Raw genomic sequence first — 18,808 nt, 5'->3', positions numbered from 1 at the left:
GGCTGATGGCTCAGAGCCTGGAGCCTACTTCCGATTCTGTGTCTCCCTCTCTCTCTGCCCCTTCCCCATTCATGCTCTGTCTCTCTCTGTCCCAAAAATAAATAAACGTTGAAAAAAAAAATTAAAAAAAAAAACAAAAAAAAAACTGAGAACAAACTGAGGGCTGATGGGGGGTGGGAGGGAGGGGAGGGTGGGTGATGGGTATTGAGGAGGGCACCTGTTGGGATGAGCACTGGGTATTGTATGGAAACCAATTTGACAATAAACTTCATATATTGAAAAAAAAATAAGTAAAATAAAGGGCCAGGTAGTAAATATTTTAAGTTTTAGAGGTCACATGATCTGGTCTTGGTCTCTGATGCTTTTTTTTCCCTTATGATCCCTTAAAAATGTAAGGATTGGGGTGCCTGAGTGGCTCAGGTGGTTGAGCATCCAACTTCAGCTCAGGTCATGATCTCATGGCTCGTGAGTTCAAGCCCCGCATCAGGCTCTGTGCTGACAGCTCAGAACCAGGGGCTTGCTTCAGACTCTGTGTCCCTCTCTCACTCTCCCCATCCCCCACTGGTGCTCTGCCTCTCTCCCTCTCAAGAATAAACAAATATTAAAAAAAAAAAAAGGTAAGGATTACTTTTAGCATGCTGGCCATATATAATCAGGTGCTTACCAAATGAGGCCATAGCTTGTAGTCCCTTGATATAGAAGAAAAGCAATTCTCAACTACTAACTGTCCCCAAAATTACACCTGTCTTTTTTTTCAATTTTAAATAATCTCAGATCGAACAGGAACTTAGAAGTTCAAAGGACTGTAGGGATAAGTGATCTAACTTTCCAAGTGGGGACCTCAAGGCTCCTGGCCCTGAGTGACTTGCTTGTGGCAGAAGAGGCCAAACGCTTACTTTTCTCTTTCCCCTTATGTTTTTGGAATACACTCAACTTTGAGGAGTTCCTTTAAAACAAAGTACACTAGAGGTTTACTATATTCACAGCTTAAAGGATTTGTTTTACCGGGTACTTTTTTCACATTCTTTTACCATGTTCAAGAAACTCACAGTAAGAACCAAGAAAAACTTAGAATACTTTTAAATTAATATTGAGAGAGCATGGGGCCTAAGAAGGCTTAGAATTCTGTCCCTTAAACTCAGTAAACTGGACAGGCTGACTTCTGAGCAGAAGTCTGAATAGGGCTGCTGGGTAGAGGTGACCAGTTACATGACGCTGACACTCAAAGCAAATGGACATTGCTCCTTTCTCAGTAAGTCCCTCTAGAATATGCTACCAAGCAAACACTTCACAGGAAAAGTCTAACCCTATCTGTCTATATGTTTTCCTAATACAGAAATACAGAATTAGGAATAGCACTTTAATGCCACTTCTCAGAGTTAATTATGTAAAAAAAAAAAAAAAAAACATATTCATTTTCCTTCAAATGGTAAAACTGAAGCTTATTCTTTGTACTGAACTTCTAGTTGTTTCCCACAGCATTTCTGATTAAAATCCTGCTTTTACTATCAATGAAAAGATTCTCTAAGTCAACATAGATACAATCAGATGTTCAAAATGAACTTTTCCTAAATTTAGAATCTGAATTTAAAAATTTTTAATTTTAAAATAATTTTAAAATTATTTTACCATCCTATACCAAAAGAAAGAAAGGAAGAAAGAAAGAAAGAAAGAAAGAAAGAAAGAAAGAAAGAAAGAAAGAAAAAAAAATCTTTCATGGATCAATTCTAAATATAAAGTTTGAAATCCCCTGATCTTTTAAAATATAGCTCCACAACATATGAATTTATAAAATATTATCACGGATAAGCCATGGATCATCCAGATTAAGAAATGCCATCGTAAAAGAAATGGAAAAAGAAAAAGAAATGCCATTACAGGGGTGCCCAGCTAGCTCAGTCAGAGGAGCGTGCAACTCTTAATCTTGTGGCTTTGTGAGTTTGAGCCCCATGTTGGATGTAGAGATTACTTAAAATCTTAAAAGAAAAGAAAAGAAAAGAAAAGAAAAGAAAAGAAAAGAAAAGCCATTACGTATCAGCTCAAACTCAACAACCACCTGAGATCAAAAGTTGAACACTCCTCCGAATGAGCCAGCCAGGCGTCCCTGAAATTTTTCATTTTAGATATGAGGTAATGTGTTTTCTCTGCATCATGGATCATGGCCTCCCTCTTCAGGTAAGAGGAATTTGATTCCCTTAAGACTAAAAATTAAGCACACCCTCCTCCATTATTAAAAAAGATTCAAGAAAAAAATCAGTACTTCTTAATGATCCATAAGTGGCTCCTAGGTCTTCCTTTTATTCTACTGTATTTAAAAACTCTTCTTCTCGAAGTTGCAATTTAAAGTCCTCTTTGATTCTCTCCAGCAACTCTGGTTTAAAAATAACATCCAACGCAGTCATTGCCAGAGCTTTGGCTGTACGCAAAGTGTAGAACTGAGCTTCTTGTGACCCTAAAAGGTGGAGAAAATAATGAAGAAACCTCCCTATTTATGATAAATTTATACATCGGTTTTCAGGTTAGCTCTCGATATCTAAACTGCCTCTTGAAATGCCCACCACAATACAGTATTTTCTGAGGTAAAGTTAGCTAATGAAAAAACATGGAGCTATTACCACAAAAAGAGAACATATGCCCACACATTCACTTCTAATAACACATACCTGCAGCTTCAGTATATTGTTCTGTATGATTCAAGGCATTAGATCCAATGTAAAAATATGGATGAATCCCAGGAACCACAAAAGTAACATTTCCAAAATCAGTAGATCCTTAGAAAAGTAAGACAATCCATGGGTTTCTAATTGTTAGTCCAATAGATGCCAGACCATACTTATCCATTCTCTATAGCACCAGACATGATTTGCCACTCCTTTCCTTCTAGAAATTCTCTACTCCTTTGGCTTCCATGACTTGACTTCTCCTGATTGTCTGGCCTTTTCTCTGGTCACTATCTGTCTCCTCTAAGTTGCTTCCTTTACCTGTCTCCTAAGTGCTGGCAATCACCAGCACACCAAATACTCCTGTGTTTTTAATTACTTTTCAGATATTGCCAACTCCTACATCTCCAACCTAGGCATCATTTGGGGGTTCCACAGGCTACTGAACAGTTCCCCTTAGAAATCCTGTACGCACATCAAACTTAACATACTAATAATATATACCAACATAGCATACCCCAACCTGCTTTCTCTTGAACTCCTTATCTCAGTAAATGACATCAACACCCCATTTCTATGGCCAAGTCCTTTTGAGTCCACTTCATCAGCATTTATTGTTATATTTGAGGAGATACATCTCTAACATGGAAACATATTAGAAATGATCCTTTTAAAAAGGAAAAACTCTAAAATAGTCCCCAATATAATTATTTAAATTCTAAGTTGTTTACTAAACAACTAGTAGTAAACAACCATAATAATTACTCCTCAGCAACTGGCATGCCTCCTTATAACTACTTGCTAGCCTGCTTACTGAGGACTGACAATGAATTAAAATTCTATTTCTCCTTTAAGTAGCTTACTTTAAAATTAGAACTAAGCGAATTTAAACACTAGAACTATTTAGAATACAAAGGAAATAGTACGCTATTTCTAAAAACAAATCTGCTCATTTAACACTTTACATTCACTGAAGAGTTCTTTAGTTTCATTCCCCTAACCATTCAGTTTGTGAAAAATATTGTTAAGAGCAATACCTCCCTATCTCCAAAGCTGTCGAACAAAACCCTCTAACCAAAGATGGTATTTTCCTTCCTCAAACAGTGCAACATAGTATATATGAAAGAACCTGATTACCTGAAGGGCCATTCAACATTGCATCTTCTGAAATAAATTCTATTCCCAGTTTTTTTCCATTTTCAATATAAGCTTTCCATAGGCTCTTATTGGGAAGAACATTGTAATAATCATGTGCTCCACCTTTAATTTCTACCTAAAAAAAATCGTAAGACAAATTCTGAAATAAAAAACTCAAATTCACTATCTAATTTTCAAATCAGCAAGAGGTTTAAGAGGGTACACTTTCCCTTACAGATATAAATTCTCTTAAATATTTTACCTTAAAAAAATCGGTAATAAGATTTCCCTCAGGCCCTATCCCCTTCATGTTACATATGCACCAAACAACATGATGTCACCTCACTCTCCCAGCCAGTAAGTCTCAACTTCAGTAACTTATATAGGGTGTGGGGGAAGCCCAGGAATCTCCATTTTAACCAGGACCCCCAAGTAATTCTGATGCAGGTGGTCCAAAGAGCAGACACTGAGGAACACTGCTCTAGACTGCAGCCTCTTAAAGAAAAAAATTAAGCTTTACTCATATTCAAAATATAAGCCAACACTGACACCAATAACTGGTCCAAAAGATATAAAAGTACCTAGGAGAGACAGGTTTATGATGAAGAAGGGTTGGCTATGGTCCTCATTTATTATTTATTTATTTTTAAAAGTAATCTCTACACCCAATGTGGGGCTCGAACTCACAACCCTGAGATCAAGAGTTGCATGCTCTACCGACTGAGCCACCAGGAACCCAGTGTCCTCATTTATTAACTTCAGTGTTTCAGTGTGTCAAGAATTATAAGCAGTTTATAGGTACACAGTTAAGAGGATTTATAGATTTACTTTTGATTAAATCAAAATGGATAATAGTTCCACAAACTAAAGGCAATAGCCATAACATTAGTAAAAGTCAATTATAAAATGGCAGGGCTGACATTTCTTCTACTCTTAGCAACATCTAAGCTAGAAATAATGACAACCGGGGCATCTAGGTGACTCATTTGGTTGAGTCTGACTCAAAATAAACTTAAAAAAAAGAAAGAGAGAAAGAGAGGAAGAGAGAAAGAAAGAAAGAAAGAAAGAAAGAAAGAAAGAAAGAAAGAACACACTTATAATATATAATAGTCATTCATGTATTACAAGTCAGCCAAATATAAAAAGTTATTAAGAGACTATTTAAAATATAGATTAAAATCCAGTAACAATGAACCTTATCCTAAGAGAATATTATGCCTTGAGATTCGGAGTTAACGGTAATAGTTCATGTGTTTATTCTATCAATATTTATATTTATAATTATAAATAAGGGATAAAGGATTGGCTCTGTAGCTCAGGGGTTAGAACACTGGTCTCATAAATAAGGGACAAAGGATTAATTTTTTACTCTCTGGACACTTACCATATATGCTGAGAATCACTAGTACTGTGAGACACTATTACTATGTGAACAAATCATACATCTGAGAGCAGAAACAAATAAGTTGTAAGTATGAGGTCTAGGCCCTAACTCTTAACAAATATTCTCTCATTTAATTTTCACAAGAACATAAAGTATATTATTATCTCCCTTTTTCAAGAGAAAATGGAGGCCCAAAGTTATTAAATGGTGTTTTCTAAAGTTACCAAATCAGTAGGCTGAGAGGCACAGACCCAGATCCTGTCTCTCCCACTAGACTACAACCTCCGCCCAGGAAAAGACTGATGTAATTCTGAAACTTCTCGTTCTGCTGTATACCCTACGTGACTGGCACAGAAACGTCACTGACTTTATGGTTTAAATGAACAACATTTCTTCACTAACTTCTGCATCTATTTTAACCTTCATTCCAGCAAGCCATAAGTATTTATATCGTTACTGCACATATCTAATAATTTCACCCGAAACAGCTTTTGCTGATTTTGCCATAAAGTTCCCTTTATAGGAACTATACTGAGCAATTCTGAAAACACAACTGCCAATAAGGAAGGCTATATCTTCCAAAAAGGCAGGGAACTCAGCATTATCAAGAATTATTCTAATTACAGTGCAATAAGATGACTATAGTCCTTTCTATGTGGGCACTGAGTAAAACAAGTATGAATTAAAGACTTTCACATCACCCATTCACTCAACTGATCTTACATACTCTAAACATTGACAAATGAAAAAGGGGCAAGTTAGGTTCTAATCTAATTTAATAATACTCTAACTTAACTCCAGCCCATATAGATATACCTCTGATTATAACTTATATTAACTCTTAAAAGTTCTTACTGTACACCCAGTAGCCAAAGCTGCAGCTCTGAAGCAATCTTCTGCCTTTTTGGTCAAAACTGGAAGTTCTTTCATTGAGGGTGCACGGAAGTAATAGATTAATTCAGAATAAGACGGAATGATATTGGGTTTTACACCACCACTTTTTATTATGCCTACAAAAAAGAACCAAATTACTGAAATTGAGCTTGGAGACCATTTCTTTAAGTTTAAATACACCCATAGAATTTTCAATATGTACATGAAGAAAAACAATTTCAATTTATTAGCTTCACAGATATACCAATCAATGATTTTTGATGTGCTGTACAAAATTTTTTCTTTTTTTTTTTTTTTTGTACAAAAGTTTCTATACATAGGGCAATGCTTTCTGGCTAAGAGATAAAAAATTGTCTATCCATACTTAACTCTAAGGAATTTAAAGATGTTGAGAAATTATGTTGCATGATTATAAAGAAACTCTTAGAAACTTTTATAACAATCTTAAGACTTCTGAAAGAGTTTATCTCAGTAGGCTTAATAAAGTAGTAATAGTTGTACGTTTTGATAAACTTTTGACTTAAAAGAAAAAAATGGCACAAGGTTCTATAATTATCCTCATATTTCCATATTCCTATGAATATTTTCAATGGTATTTAGCTCTGGGTACATAATTTTTACACTAGCAAGAAACCGATGCAGGTCAAAGATCACTAAGTGCTATTAACTGTCAAAACAAATACATTTATTTGGAACTATACTGAGAGGAAAGATTTATCCATTCAAAATAATAACTGAAATAGATACACAAAATCTAAATTTATTTGATCTGCCTTAAAAATTATTATTTTTACATATTTCTCTTAGAAAAACTAAGGTAGGACATTGGTCAAAGTGCAATTACAAACTAATTTAAGCCTATAACAAAATCAGGTAAAAAAATAGATATTAAAGTATAACGGTTTCCCAAATCATAAGAAAATAACTAAAAAATAAATTCATACCTTTAAGATCATACTTTATTACTGTAGTTACATTAAGGTGATACACATAATTTAAAAAGATGTTACTCATTTTATCAGCACTTGAGAAAATAAAACCAGTAACCATAACTTTTTTAAATTGAGAAAATGATTTGTTACCATTAAAAAACAGTGAGGATAACTGGAAAATCAAGATCCAACTTTCAAATACCCACAGAAAACATGTACATCCTTACATAAAACATTATCTCTAATACTCAAAATGACCATTCCATTTATACATAAATACTTTTTTGATTGTTTTCTTAGCCAACACATACAAACATCCTAGTATCCTGTCAAATGAATTTTGGAAACTGTTTAAAAAGTTTGGAATATTCATATAAAGTATATAAAATGTTTACAATTTTTAAAAATCAAATGTTAATTACATGGCACTGAAATATATTAAGCACCATCCATTACACAACATACTTGACATTCGTACCATGAACTCTCCAGGTTGGTTTCATTTGCTGTCTCAACACAGACAGATTGTTGTAGGCGAGAACGGCAGCATCTAATGCATTTACTCCTTCCCAGGGATATGCAGCAGCATGAGATGCTTTTCCATAGTATTTCACAATCACACTAGGAAACAAAACATCATTTGGAATTACTCTTTTCAAAGTCACTAAAGAAAATCCAGGTACCGTAAATTAGAATTACCCAACAAGTATTCAGAATTAAGTAACACTGCTGGAATTTTTATTTGCAAATCATTTGTAGAAATAACACAGCAATTTATATACCTTAGTTGTAGTTTACTATTATGTAATACAGTGACTGACACAAAGAAAGCATTCCAAAAAAGAGGAAAGAGAGAGAGAGAGAGAGAGAGAGAGAGAATTTTGTTCAACCAACCCCCAATAGAAATTTAATTTGTACACAACTCAATTCAAACAAACATGCAATTCTGCATTAGGCACTGGAATTACAAAAAGAGGGCTCCTGTCTCCTTCTACACTGCATAGTAATAACTCTATATAAAATGTCTGCTAAACTCAGATAATTCTATCTTAAGTGGGGGAGGGCAGGTGAAGGAAAACAGAAATAGGTGACAACCTGAAATGAATTAAGACAACCTCTGAACACCAGATTACACTCACAATATCCTAAGATATTCTAGCATTAAGTCAGTTGTTCCTGACCAACATTTTATTAGTGTTCCAAAACACCTGCATCACTAATATCTCAAAATTTTATCAGTTATGTTACTGCACTTCCAAATAGTTCTCATACCAATTTAACTACTCAGATACAATAAAAAGCAAGGGTTAAAGAAAGGATTGCATATTAAATAGTTATTTATAAAGATGACTTGTATAGGCAACACTTTTTAAGCCTAAGTAATAGTACCCACATTTAAATTACCAAAAAGCTATTCTAGACTTAGTTTTTTTTTTTTAACAAACTAGATTCAAGAATCCTTGGCATGCTCATATTCCTTGATGAATTCAAAACATTCTGCTGGCAAAATAAAAACAAGTTAAAAGCATCCAAATATATTTTTAAGATTTTAGGATATTTGTTAGTTCCTTGATATATATCTTATCACCATCACCTTGAAACTGGAATTTTAACAAAACTGGTGATAAATATAAAATGGAAGAGGATGACCTTTATGAAAATGGCTCTAGCACCATTTCTTTCAGGGTTCAAATCTAAGTGTAATTAACATACAACAAACTATAGGAAAATAAGTGTTAATGGTTATTTTTTTCAGCATTAGTATTTTTAGTGTATTTTAAAACATTTTAGAGAGCATATTTTACTTTTTATTTATTTTAGTAATTTAAATTCATGTTAATTAACATACAGTGTAGTATTAGTTTCAGGAGCAGAATTTAGTGATTTATCACTTACATACAACACCAGTACTCATCACAAGTGCCCTCCTTAAGGCCCATCACCCATTTAGCCCATCCTCCCAACTCCCTTCCCCTCCAGTAGCCCTCAGTTTGTTCTCTGTATTTAAGAGTCTCTTATGGTTTGTCTCCCTCTAAGAGTAAAGTATATTGCAAATCAGGCCTATCTCAAGAAGCAAGAAAGGTCCCAAATATATAATCTAACCTCACACCTAAAGGCACCTAAAGGCGCTAGAAAAGGAACAGCAAATAAAACACAAAGCCAGCAGAAGGAGGGAAATAAGAAAGATTAGAGCAGAAATAAACAATATAGAAGCAAACAAACAAACAAACAAAAAAAACCAGTAGAACAGATCAATGAAACTAAGAGCTGGTTCTTTGAAAGAATAAATAAAACTGATAAACTCCTGGCCAGCTTTATCATAAAAGAAAAAGGAAAGGACCCAAATAAATAAAATCACAAATGAAAGAGGAGAGATCACAATCAACACCACAAAAATACAATTATAAGAAATACTATGAAAAATTGTATGCCAACAAACTGGGCAATCTGGAAGAAATGGACGAATTCCTAGAAACTCACACACTACCAAAACTGAAACAGGAAGAAATGGGAAATTTGAACAGGCCCATAACCAGCAAAGAAATTGAATCAGTTATCAAAAATTTCCCAACAGGGGCGCCTGGGTGGCGCAGTCGGTTAAGCGTCCAACATCAGCCAGGTCACGATCTCGCGGTCCGTGAGTTCAAGCCCCGCGTCAGGCTCTGGGCTGATGGCTCAGAGCCTGGAGCCTGTTTCCGATTCTGTGTCTCCCTCTCTCTCTGCCCCTGCCCCGTTCATGCTCTGTCTCTCTCTGTCCCAAAAATAAATAAAAAACGTTGAAAAAAAAAATTAAAAAAAAAAAAAATCTCCCAACAAACAAGAATGCTGACCCAGATGGCTTCCCAGGGGAATTCTACCAGACATTTAAAGAAAAGTTAACACCTATTCTTCTCAAAATGTTCCAAAAAACAGAAATGGAAGGAAAGTTTCCAAACTCATTCTATGAAGACAGCATTACCTTGATTCCAAAACCAAAGATCCCCCTAAGAAGAATTATAGGCCAACATCCCTGATGAACCCAGATGCAAACATTCTCAACAAGATCTAGCAACCAAATTCAACAGTACATTAAAACAATTATTTATCATGATCAAGTGGGATTTATTCCTGGGCTGCAGGGCCTGTTCAATATTTGCAAATCAATCAACGTGATATACCACATTAATAAAAGAAAGAATAAGAACCATATGATCCTCTCAATAGATGCAAAAAAAAAAAGCATTTGACAAAATACAGCATCCTTTGTTGATAAAAACCCTCAAGAAAGGGATAGAGTGAACATATCTTGACACCATAAAGGCCATATAAGAAAGACCCACAGCTAATATCATCCTCAATGGGGAAAAACTGAAAGCTTTCCCCCTAAGGTCAGGAACATGACAGGATGTCCACTCTCACTACTGTTATTCGACACAGTACTGGAAGTCCTAGCCTCAGCAATCAGACAACAAAAAGAAATAAAAGGCATCCAAATTGGCAAAGAAGTCAAACTTTCACTCTTCACAGACGACATGATCCTCTACGTGGAAAACCCGAAAGACTCCACCAAAAAACTGCTAGAACGGATACATGAATTCAGCAAAGTTGCAGGATATAAAATCAACATACAGAAAACCGGTTGCATTTCTGTATGTCAATAATGAAGCAGCATGAAGAGAAATCAAGGAATGAATCCCATCTACAATTCTACAAAAGACCATAACATACCTAAGAATAAACCTAACCAAAGAGGTAAAAGATCTGTATGCTGAAAAACTATAGAAAGCTTATGAAAGAAATTGAAGAAGACACGAAGAAATGGAAAAGACAACATTCTATGCCCATGGACTTGAAGAACAAATGTTGTTAAAATGTTGATACTACCCAAAGCAATTTGCACATGCAATGCAATCCCTATTAAAATAACACCAGCATTCTTCACAGAGCTAGAACAATCCTAAAATTTGTATAGAACCAGAATAGACCCTGAATAGCCAAAGTAGTGTTGAAAAAGAAAATCAAAGCTGGAGGCATCACAATTCTGGACTTCAAGCTGTTTTACACAAAGCTGTAATCATCAAGACAGTATGGTACTGGCATGAAAACAGGCACATAATCAATGGAACAGAATAGAAAACCCAGATATGGATCCACAAACGTATGACCAACTAATTTCTGACAAAGTAAGCAAGAATATCCGATGAGAAAAAGACAGTTTCTTTAGCAAATGGTGCTGGGAAAACTGGACAGTGACATGCAGAAGAATGAACCCGGACCACTTTCATACACCATTCACAAAAATAAACTCAAAATCAATGAAAGACCCACATGTAAGATGGGAAACCATCAAACTCCTTGAGGAGAAAACATGCAACAACTTCTTTGACCCTGGCCACAGCAACTTCTTACTTGACAGGTCTCTGGAGGCAAGGAAAACAAAAGCAAAATGAACTATTGGGATTTCATCAAGATAAAAGCCTTCTGCACAGTGAAGGAAACAATCAACAAAACTGAAAGGCAATGGACAAAATGGGAGAAGACATTTGCAAATGACATATCAGATAAAGGGTTAGTATCCAAAATCTATTAAAAAGGCTTATCAAACTCAACACCCAAAAAATAAATAATCCAGTCAAGAAATAGGCAAAAGACAGGAATAGACACTTTTCCTAAGAAGACATCCAGATACTAAAAGACACCTGAAAAGATACTTTACATCACTCATGATCAAGGAAATACAAATCAAAACCACAATGAGATACTACTTTGCACCTGTCAGAATGGCTAGGAAACAACAGACATTGGCGAGAATGCAGAAAAAGGGGAACACTTTTGCACTATTGGTGGGAATGCAAACTGTACAGCCACTCTGAAGAACGTATGGAGGTTCCTCAAAAAATTAAAAATAGGGGCTCCTGGGTGGCTCAGTTAAGCATCTAACTTCTGCTCAGTTCATGATCTCATGGTTTGTGAGTTCAAGCCCCTCATCGGGCTCTGTGCTGACACCTCAGAGCCTGAAGCCTGCTTCAGATTCGGTGTCTCCTCTCCCTTCCCCTCCCCCACTCGTGCTCTGTCTCTGTTGCTCAAAAATAAATAAAACATTAAAAAATTTTTTTTGAATTAAAAATAGAACTACCCTATGGCCCAGCAACTGCACTATTAGGTGTTTACCCAAACGATACAAAATGATGATTCAAAGCACCCCAGTGTTTACAGCAGTGCTATCAACAATAGCCCAAGTATGGAATATTACTTGGCAATCAAAAAGAATAAAACCTTGCCATTTGCAACAACGTGAATAGAACTAGAATGTATTATGCTAAGCGAAATAAGTCAAAGACAAATATATGATTTCACTCATGTGGAATTTAAGAAACAAAACAGATGAACATAGGAAAAGGAAAGGAAAAATAAGACAAAAAGTGTATTTTAAACAAACTGATGGGGGGGTGCCTGGGTGGCTCAGTCCACTGAGTATCCATGATCTCACAGTTAGTGGGATTGAGTCCTGCTTCAGGCTCTGTGCTGAGTGTGGAGCCTGCTTGGGATTATTCTTTCTCTCTCTGCCCCTACCCTGCACATGCACCCACTGGTACTCCCTCTCTCTCTGTCTCTCAAAATAAGTAAATAAACTTAAAAAAATCAAAAGGAAGAGCCAGACCAACAATATATTTAGCAGAATATTTAAGGGGGAAAAAAGAATCCTCCCTTAAAATTCAATTTATATATGTACCTATTTAGGTTTATAACTATGCTCAAAAAGTCCTGGAAGGGGGCGCCTAGGTGGCTCAGTTGGTTAAGTGTCCAACTTCAGGTCAGGTCACGATCTCGCAGTCTGTGAGTTTGAGCCCCGCGTCGGGCTCTGGGCTGATGGCTCGGAGCCTGGAGCCTGTTTCAGATTCTGTGTCTCCCTCTCTCTGACCCTCCCCTGTTCATGCTCTGTCTCTCTCTGTCTCAAAAATAAGTAAAACGTTTAAAAAAAAAAAAAGTCCTGGAAGGATATATGCCTCTCAAGAAGGGACAAGATGCAGGAAAGGTGGTCAATATGAACCTAGTGTTTTATCTTACTTATTGTTGGAGATTTTTAGGATGAAAAGATCATAATATTTTCAAAAATTAGTTTGTATTCTTGTTCCCTTTTCCATCTTAACAGATGGCCAGTGAAAACTCTAAGAAGCCAGAGACTAAGAAAAGGCCTGAGGCCAACTGGGCTGATGGATCAAGGCCAAGAAGCCCAACTCGAAGTCCTAGAAGGCTAACGGGCTGGTAAGCCTACAGCTGCAGGCCTCTTCTAGCCAGAGGCCTTGGCAGAGACTTCTAACCTCTAAGATCCTCTGCAGGTGTTCCAGTATGCACTACCCCCAAAACCAAAGTTGAAAGATTCTTCCTGCTGCCACAGCATCAACTCTTGGTGATAAGAAGGAAGATTAAAATGGTCATCCTGTGAAAACAAGGCCTGGGGTCATTCTGAGCTGGAAGATACGTGAGTACCACCTAGAAGCACAGATGCAATGGTTTTATCACTCCCTAGCTCCCACAGAGGAGAACATGTGGTTTTCCTGAAGCAGATCAACAGTGGCTCCTGGAGACTGGCCCAGTGACTGGCCCATTAACTACTGTGACTGAAACTTCTGGTGTGCAAACTTCAATCCACTTCAGCGATCCAAAAAAGTGAGCTCTTCCACATAGAGGAAAATAAATAAAATGTTTTGGCACCGGACAAATCAGAAGAGTACAGATGCAAATTCCACTAAAATCCACAGCTAGTTTCTGTCTTTTCTCTCAGAAATATAATTTACCCTCTTTGCAAAGAACTCAAATTACAAGAAGTAAACTAGAGAAGTGTGTTTTCTTCCCAAGTCTAATAAAGCTGCCTCTTTTTTTTTTTTTTAATGTTTATTTATTTTTGAGAGAGAGAGAGCATGAGCAGGGGAAGGACAAAGAGTGAGAGAGGGAGCCATATATTCTGAAGCAGGCTCTGGGCTCTGAGCTGTCAGCACAGAGCCTGACGTGGGGCTCGAACCCACGAGCTGTGAGATCATGACCTGAACCGAAGTCAGATGCTCAACCGACTGAGCCACCCAGACGCCCCTAATAAAGCTGCCTCTTACAAATCTATTCAGTTGCAAAGACAACCCATGTCAAAGGATAGATGTTTTCTAGAAACCTAATTGCTCTCAGATAGTTCAGAATAGAATACGAGCGTCAACATATTCTGTTTGCTGGTCTTAATGCTTTTTAGGCACTATTTTTTTAGTGTTTATTTATTTTGAGAGAGAGTGTGTACGTACACAGGGGAGGGGCAGAGAGAATCCCAAGCAGGGTCCACACTCAGCATGGAGCCTGATGCGGAGCTCAGTGTCACGACCATGAGATCATGACCCGAGCCAAAATCAAGAGTCAGGACACTTAACCGACTCAGCCACCCAGGTGCCCCATGCACTAGGTTAATAGTCCAATTACAAACACCATCTCAAATAGAAGAGGCTTACCAAATGTTATTCAATGGAAATCAAGTAAGGCATCACATCATCATTTTTCAACTTACTTTTTCAATATATAAGTACCGGGTTTTAGTCTCCAGTTAGGACACAGAAATATCTTAATAGTCTTTTCCACTAAGGAGCTTATTTCAACTTGATTACTCACTCATGTTCAGCCACATCAGGTAAATAAGCAGCATTCTCTTGGGATGGGTGGGCCATAAAAACAACATCAAGATTTTTAAAAGCCCCTGCTTCAATTAAATCAATTTTGCCACCACCATCTTCTTCTGCAGGCGTTCCCAGGACAACTACCTAGAAGGATATACCTGTGTCAGAGCAAAACAACAACAACAAAATCCTCGCAGGAAAATATCAAACAGGTTCCCTTGCATAGGTATTCACAACCTACATTAAAGTCCTTGAACTATGGAGAGAGGTGTTGTTCTCTGACACTTAAATAATGCAGTGGGCATAAATCTACGGTGCTAAGTTAACTACACATTTAAATTTACATTATTATACCAATTTGGCACAAAGTATGCACTAAAGCTACACCAGGAAACTTTTCCTAATTTTATAACTCAATTTTATATAACTAAAGGCAAAGATGAAAAAAGATAAATACTATATACTGAATTAATTCCTCAAAATTCTTTAGGACTTATTTCTTAAAGCTTCTTCTTGACTAAGTCTTTTAGTAATGTATATAATTATTCATAAACACTTTACTGGTTAGGAACGTTCCAGTTGCTTATTAGTTATCCCCACAACAACCCTGTGAGGTAGGTGAGCAGTATATGTCATCATTTCAGGGATGTCAGAGATGGTGGTTTTGAGGCATGGAGTGAAGTGTTTTGTCCCAGGACACACTGCAAGTCTCCAGGCAGAGCAAGGATTAGATGTTCTGATCCTCAGACCTGAACTCTTGATTCCTTACTAAGCTAATTCATTAAAAGATCTTAACTGATTAAACCTTTATAATGAACATTAAATAAACCTTAACACCACAGTTAGAAACAGCCGACTATTACACAAACTTACTAATTCGATTCCACCAGTTCAACCAGGCAGATTTACTGGTCACCAAACACCTAATTAAACAAAAGAGAACTTTACAGAATAAACATTTTACTTTGATATTTAAACTTAACTTCTTCAAACAATTTTTAAGAGCAAAGAAAAATTATAAACAACTAATACACTTTCAAGATCATATACAGGAATACAATGAAACAAATTGGAAAAAGTCTTGGCTTGTTAAGGGAATCAACATAAATTCCATTTTAAGAGAGGACTGATAACCTTGCTAAAACTGTGCATTACCATTCAAAGGTGTACATTTCCCAAAGTCGAGCCTTCTTTGGAAGTTACAAAGCACTCGAACTCATAATTGAACCTGCTTTCTACTCTGAACCCTTGACTCCTTAAATTTGATGACTTCAAGTTAAATCTTGCTGACGTCTCTGAATCTTTCATAAGTCTGGTTAAAATTAAATCTCTCCCGTGTTTCATGCAATAGCAAAGGACCCGCCCCCCCAAAACAAAAACCTACCCAGATGCAAAAAACAAGCCGCCAGAAGCAGAAAAGAGAAGGCAGCTAAAGAGAAAAAGCTACAAAAGATGGAACTGTTAAGATAAAAGAGAAAAGTTACTGACATTGGGGAAAAAATGGGCTATAGAATATGAAAATAAAACATCAGCCTTGCCCTTATTAAGCCAAATGTTGATGATTGAATTAGATCGCAGAATGAAGAATACCATCTGAAAAAACACAGTAACACGAGATTAAACTTGCCCTACAACAAGCATAAATGACATTTCCCCACTTAAAGGAGAAATTTCTTAATATCATGAAATAAATATTAAAACTTAAGGATGAACTCATCTAGGTAGTATTCATTCACTTCTCCAATTTTTGAGGGAAGGTTTGGTAGTTGCAATGACTGAAAAATTCCTATCCAAACACCAACGATTCGAATCACAACAGCTCCTATGCCTGCCACGAACAAAAGAGGTTTTGGAGCCTAATAAAGAGGGGCTGGAGGTTTCCCTACAATAACTACTTCTTCCAGAGATTGCACAACCTCGTCAGCAAATCGCAGTTAATTCTGTTACCAAAAATAAATCACAACGAAAACCAGGCTTGGTCCTAAGTTCTTTCCTTAGGGCCAGTCTACTCAATCGTTTACAACTACCGAAGAGGAAACAAAAATCTGCAAAGAGTCGCTGGGTCGGCACCTCAAGCACTACTGACTTTGATCCAGGAGTTCTGCCTTCTGGCAAAAGCGAGGCCGGGACTCCGAGGCGGCAGGTGCGCACGGGAAGCGCCGGGTCCCGCCGTCCCCGGGTACGACCCGGTCTGGGCAGGCGATGAAAATCCCGCGCCAGGACCCCACCTCACCTTCACCGGCGGAGGCGGCCCGGGGAGCCCCTCCAGGGCCCCCTTCACGCCCAGCGCGGCTGCCGCCCCGACCTCGGCGATCAGGTTGTGGCCGCAGGCGTGCCCGATGCCGGGCAGCGCGTCGTATTCGCAGAGGAAGCCCAGCTGCAGCGGGCGCCGCGCTGCACGGACCCCCAGCGGCTCCCACTCTGCGCGGAAGGCCGTGGCCAGCTGGTAGTGCGGCTGCACTGCCCAAGAGGCAGCTGGAGGCTCGCGTTCGAAGAAGCGCGTCAGCACGCCGTGGGCCCGGTGCTCCTCGTAGGCCAGCTCGGGCTCGCTCCAGATCGCGCGGCTCAGGGCCCCCAGGCGCTCGGCCGCCTCGTCAATGCGCTCCGCGGCGCGCAGCTTCAGCAGCTCCAGCTGGGAGACGCCGCTGCAAGCACCCCCCTCCAAGGGCCGCTCCTCTCCCGGTCTCATCGCGCCTGCAGCCGGTGACCCGCGAACACTCCGCTCGACTGCCCGCTCGGTAGCTGCCTTTTAACTGCACACCCGCTCCAGTGCCCGCGCCCGGCGTCCGCTAGAATCCGGGAGGGGCCCACAGCGCAGCTCCGCTGCTCCCGGGGGGAACAGTCCCGGGGCCCCGCCTCCAGCGCCTCGCAGGGTACAAGGTTCCCACCTCATCTGGCTGGCAAGTGCTCCGCCCCGGGCCGGGAGCGCTGGGAAGAGAGGTGTTCTGGGACTCTCGCTTTCATCTCCTTGGCTGTGCTTGAGACTGAATTGTTTTCAACTCATTATTACTTTTCTGTTGTTGCTTGTTTCCCACAGCAGCAGAATGAGAAAGGCTTTATTGGTTAGTTGGCATCAGAGAGAGACCAAGTGGAACACAGTCCTTGAAAAACGCCACTCCCCTTTCTAAAATAGCAATTTAAAGTTATACAAGGTTTTTAGTTCGTAAAACTAGATGTCAATGTAAATGCTATACAAAGAACACTGGTCTATAGATTCTATACTCTTAAAGTGTTTAGTACTGCCCTCGCTTTCTTCTTGAGGTTGCTGTGTTATCTAAAAGTTGCAACTACTCTGTATAGTTTTCTCATAAGGACACTTACTGGAGTATAGTATGGACTGGGTATGTAATTAGCAAGTATAGTCTATTTGGGTAGATAAGAACTAAGAATTTAAAAATGAAGGTTTGTTTAAAGCCCAAACCCAAGGGTTGATAAAAAGACTTATGGTCGTCAATATTCATACCATTTTGTTGACTTGGGTTTTTGATTTGAACATAGTAACAGCTATGAAGGACAACATATGACCAGTTTCGTTTGTAATTGATGCTGAACTCATGATGTGTGCAGCTGCTGTGCACAATATCACCGGGTTTTAAATTACCCAGTGAAGAAATTCAAGATACCGTACTCTTGTTTGCCTCCAGAATGAAACCCAAAGTCTGAAGGAAAAACAAACTGTTGTTGATATTCTAAGGTGTTCTGCATCTTGAAAGCTTCCATCAGCTTTTCAGGCACTTCCACCTCTTCCCTTAATTTGTCACAATTTGGTTAAATGGGACACAATATATTCATATAATTAGAGAAGTGCATTTTTTTGAAAGTAAGTCGACGGGAAGCTGCCTACGTGAAGACTCTACTACTGTTTTAACCATTTCATATGCTAACAATACCAGAGTAAATGTCCTATTCGAACTCTGAAAATACTGTCATTCTCAGTTAACACTTTAACTAAATCTCAGCCCTGATGGTAACAAATGTGGTATTAAATCCCTGGACTCCCTTGTCTATACTTAGTAAATCATACCCTGGTATACCTCTGACAAAACCCCCACCTTTATCTATGAAATATAATATTATTGCTTTATGTGAGCAAAACCAATAGGTAACATTTGTAGAGCATTGACCCTGTGGCAGGCACTTAACATGTGCCACATGCTTTACAGGTAT

The 18,808-nt window shown here is 38.2% G+C and overlaps 1 protein-coding gene across 1 annotated transcript; it reads right to left on the bottom strand.

Annotated features, from left to right (window-relative positions):
• Positions 1-1,346: 1,346 nt before the first annotated feature.
• PM20D2 (peptidase M20 domain containing 2) lies at positions 1,347-17,668 on the bottom strand. The gene is made up of 7 exons (XM_043591926.1): positions 16,875-17,668; positions 14,637-14,785; positions 7,486-7,628; positions 6,037-6,191; positions 3,798-3,933; positions 2,664-2,771; positions 1,347-2,452 (listed from the first exon to the last, which is right to left on the bottom strand). Exons 1-7 carry the CDS (start codon positions 17,328-17,330, stop codon positions 2,298-2,300), a joined length of 1,302 nt encoding a protein of 433 aa, XP_043447861.1. The 5' UTR covers positions 17,331-17,668; the 3' UTR covers positions 1,347-2,297.
• Positions 17,669-18,808: the final 1,140 nt, after the last annotated feature.

The sequence above is a fragment of the Prionailurus bengalensis genome, chromosome B2 (assembly GCF_016509475.1).
Source record: "Prionailurus bengalensis isolate Pbe53 chromosome B2, Fcat_Pben_1.1_paternal_pri, whole genome shotgun sequence".
Classification (NCBI taxonomy): Eukaryota; Metazoa; Chordata; class Mammalia; order Carnivora; family Felidae; genus Prionailurus; species Prionailurus bengalensis.
This window is presented reverse-complemented; position numbering and strand designations above follow the sequence as displayed.

What these genes read in the sequence shown, in the direction of transcription:
- PM20D2 (XM_043591926.1), bottom strand. Translation starts at nt 17,330, where the DNA reads ATGAGACCGGGAGAGGAGCGGCCCTTGGAGGGGGGTGCTTGCAGCGGC. An exon ending in CTTTGGCTACTGGGTGTACA is followed by an intron (nt 3,934 to 6,036) that starts GTAAGAACTTTT and finishes GATTTTTTTTAG; the next exon opens with GTAGAAATTAAAGGTGGAGC. An exon ending in ACAATATACTGAAGCTGCAG is followed by an intron (nt 2,453 to 2,663) that starts GTATGTGTTATT and finishes TCCACCTTTTAG; the next exon opens with GGTCACAAGAAGCTCAGTTC.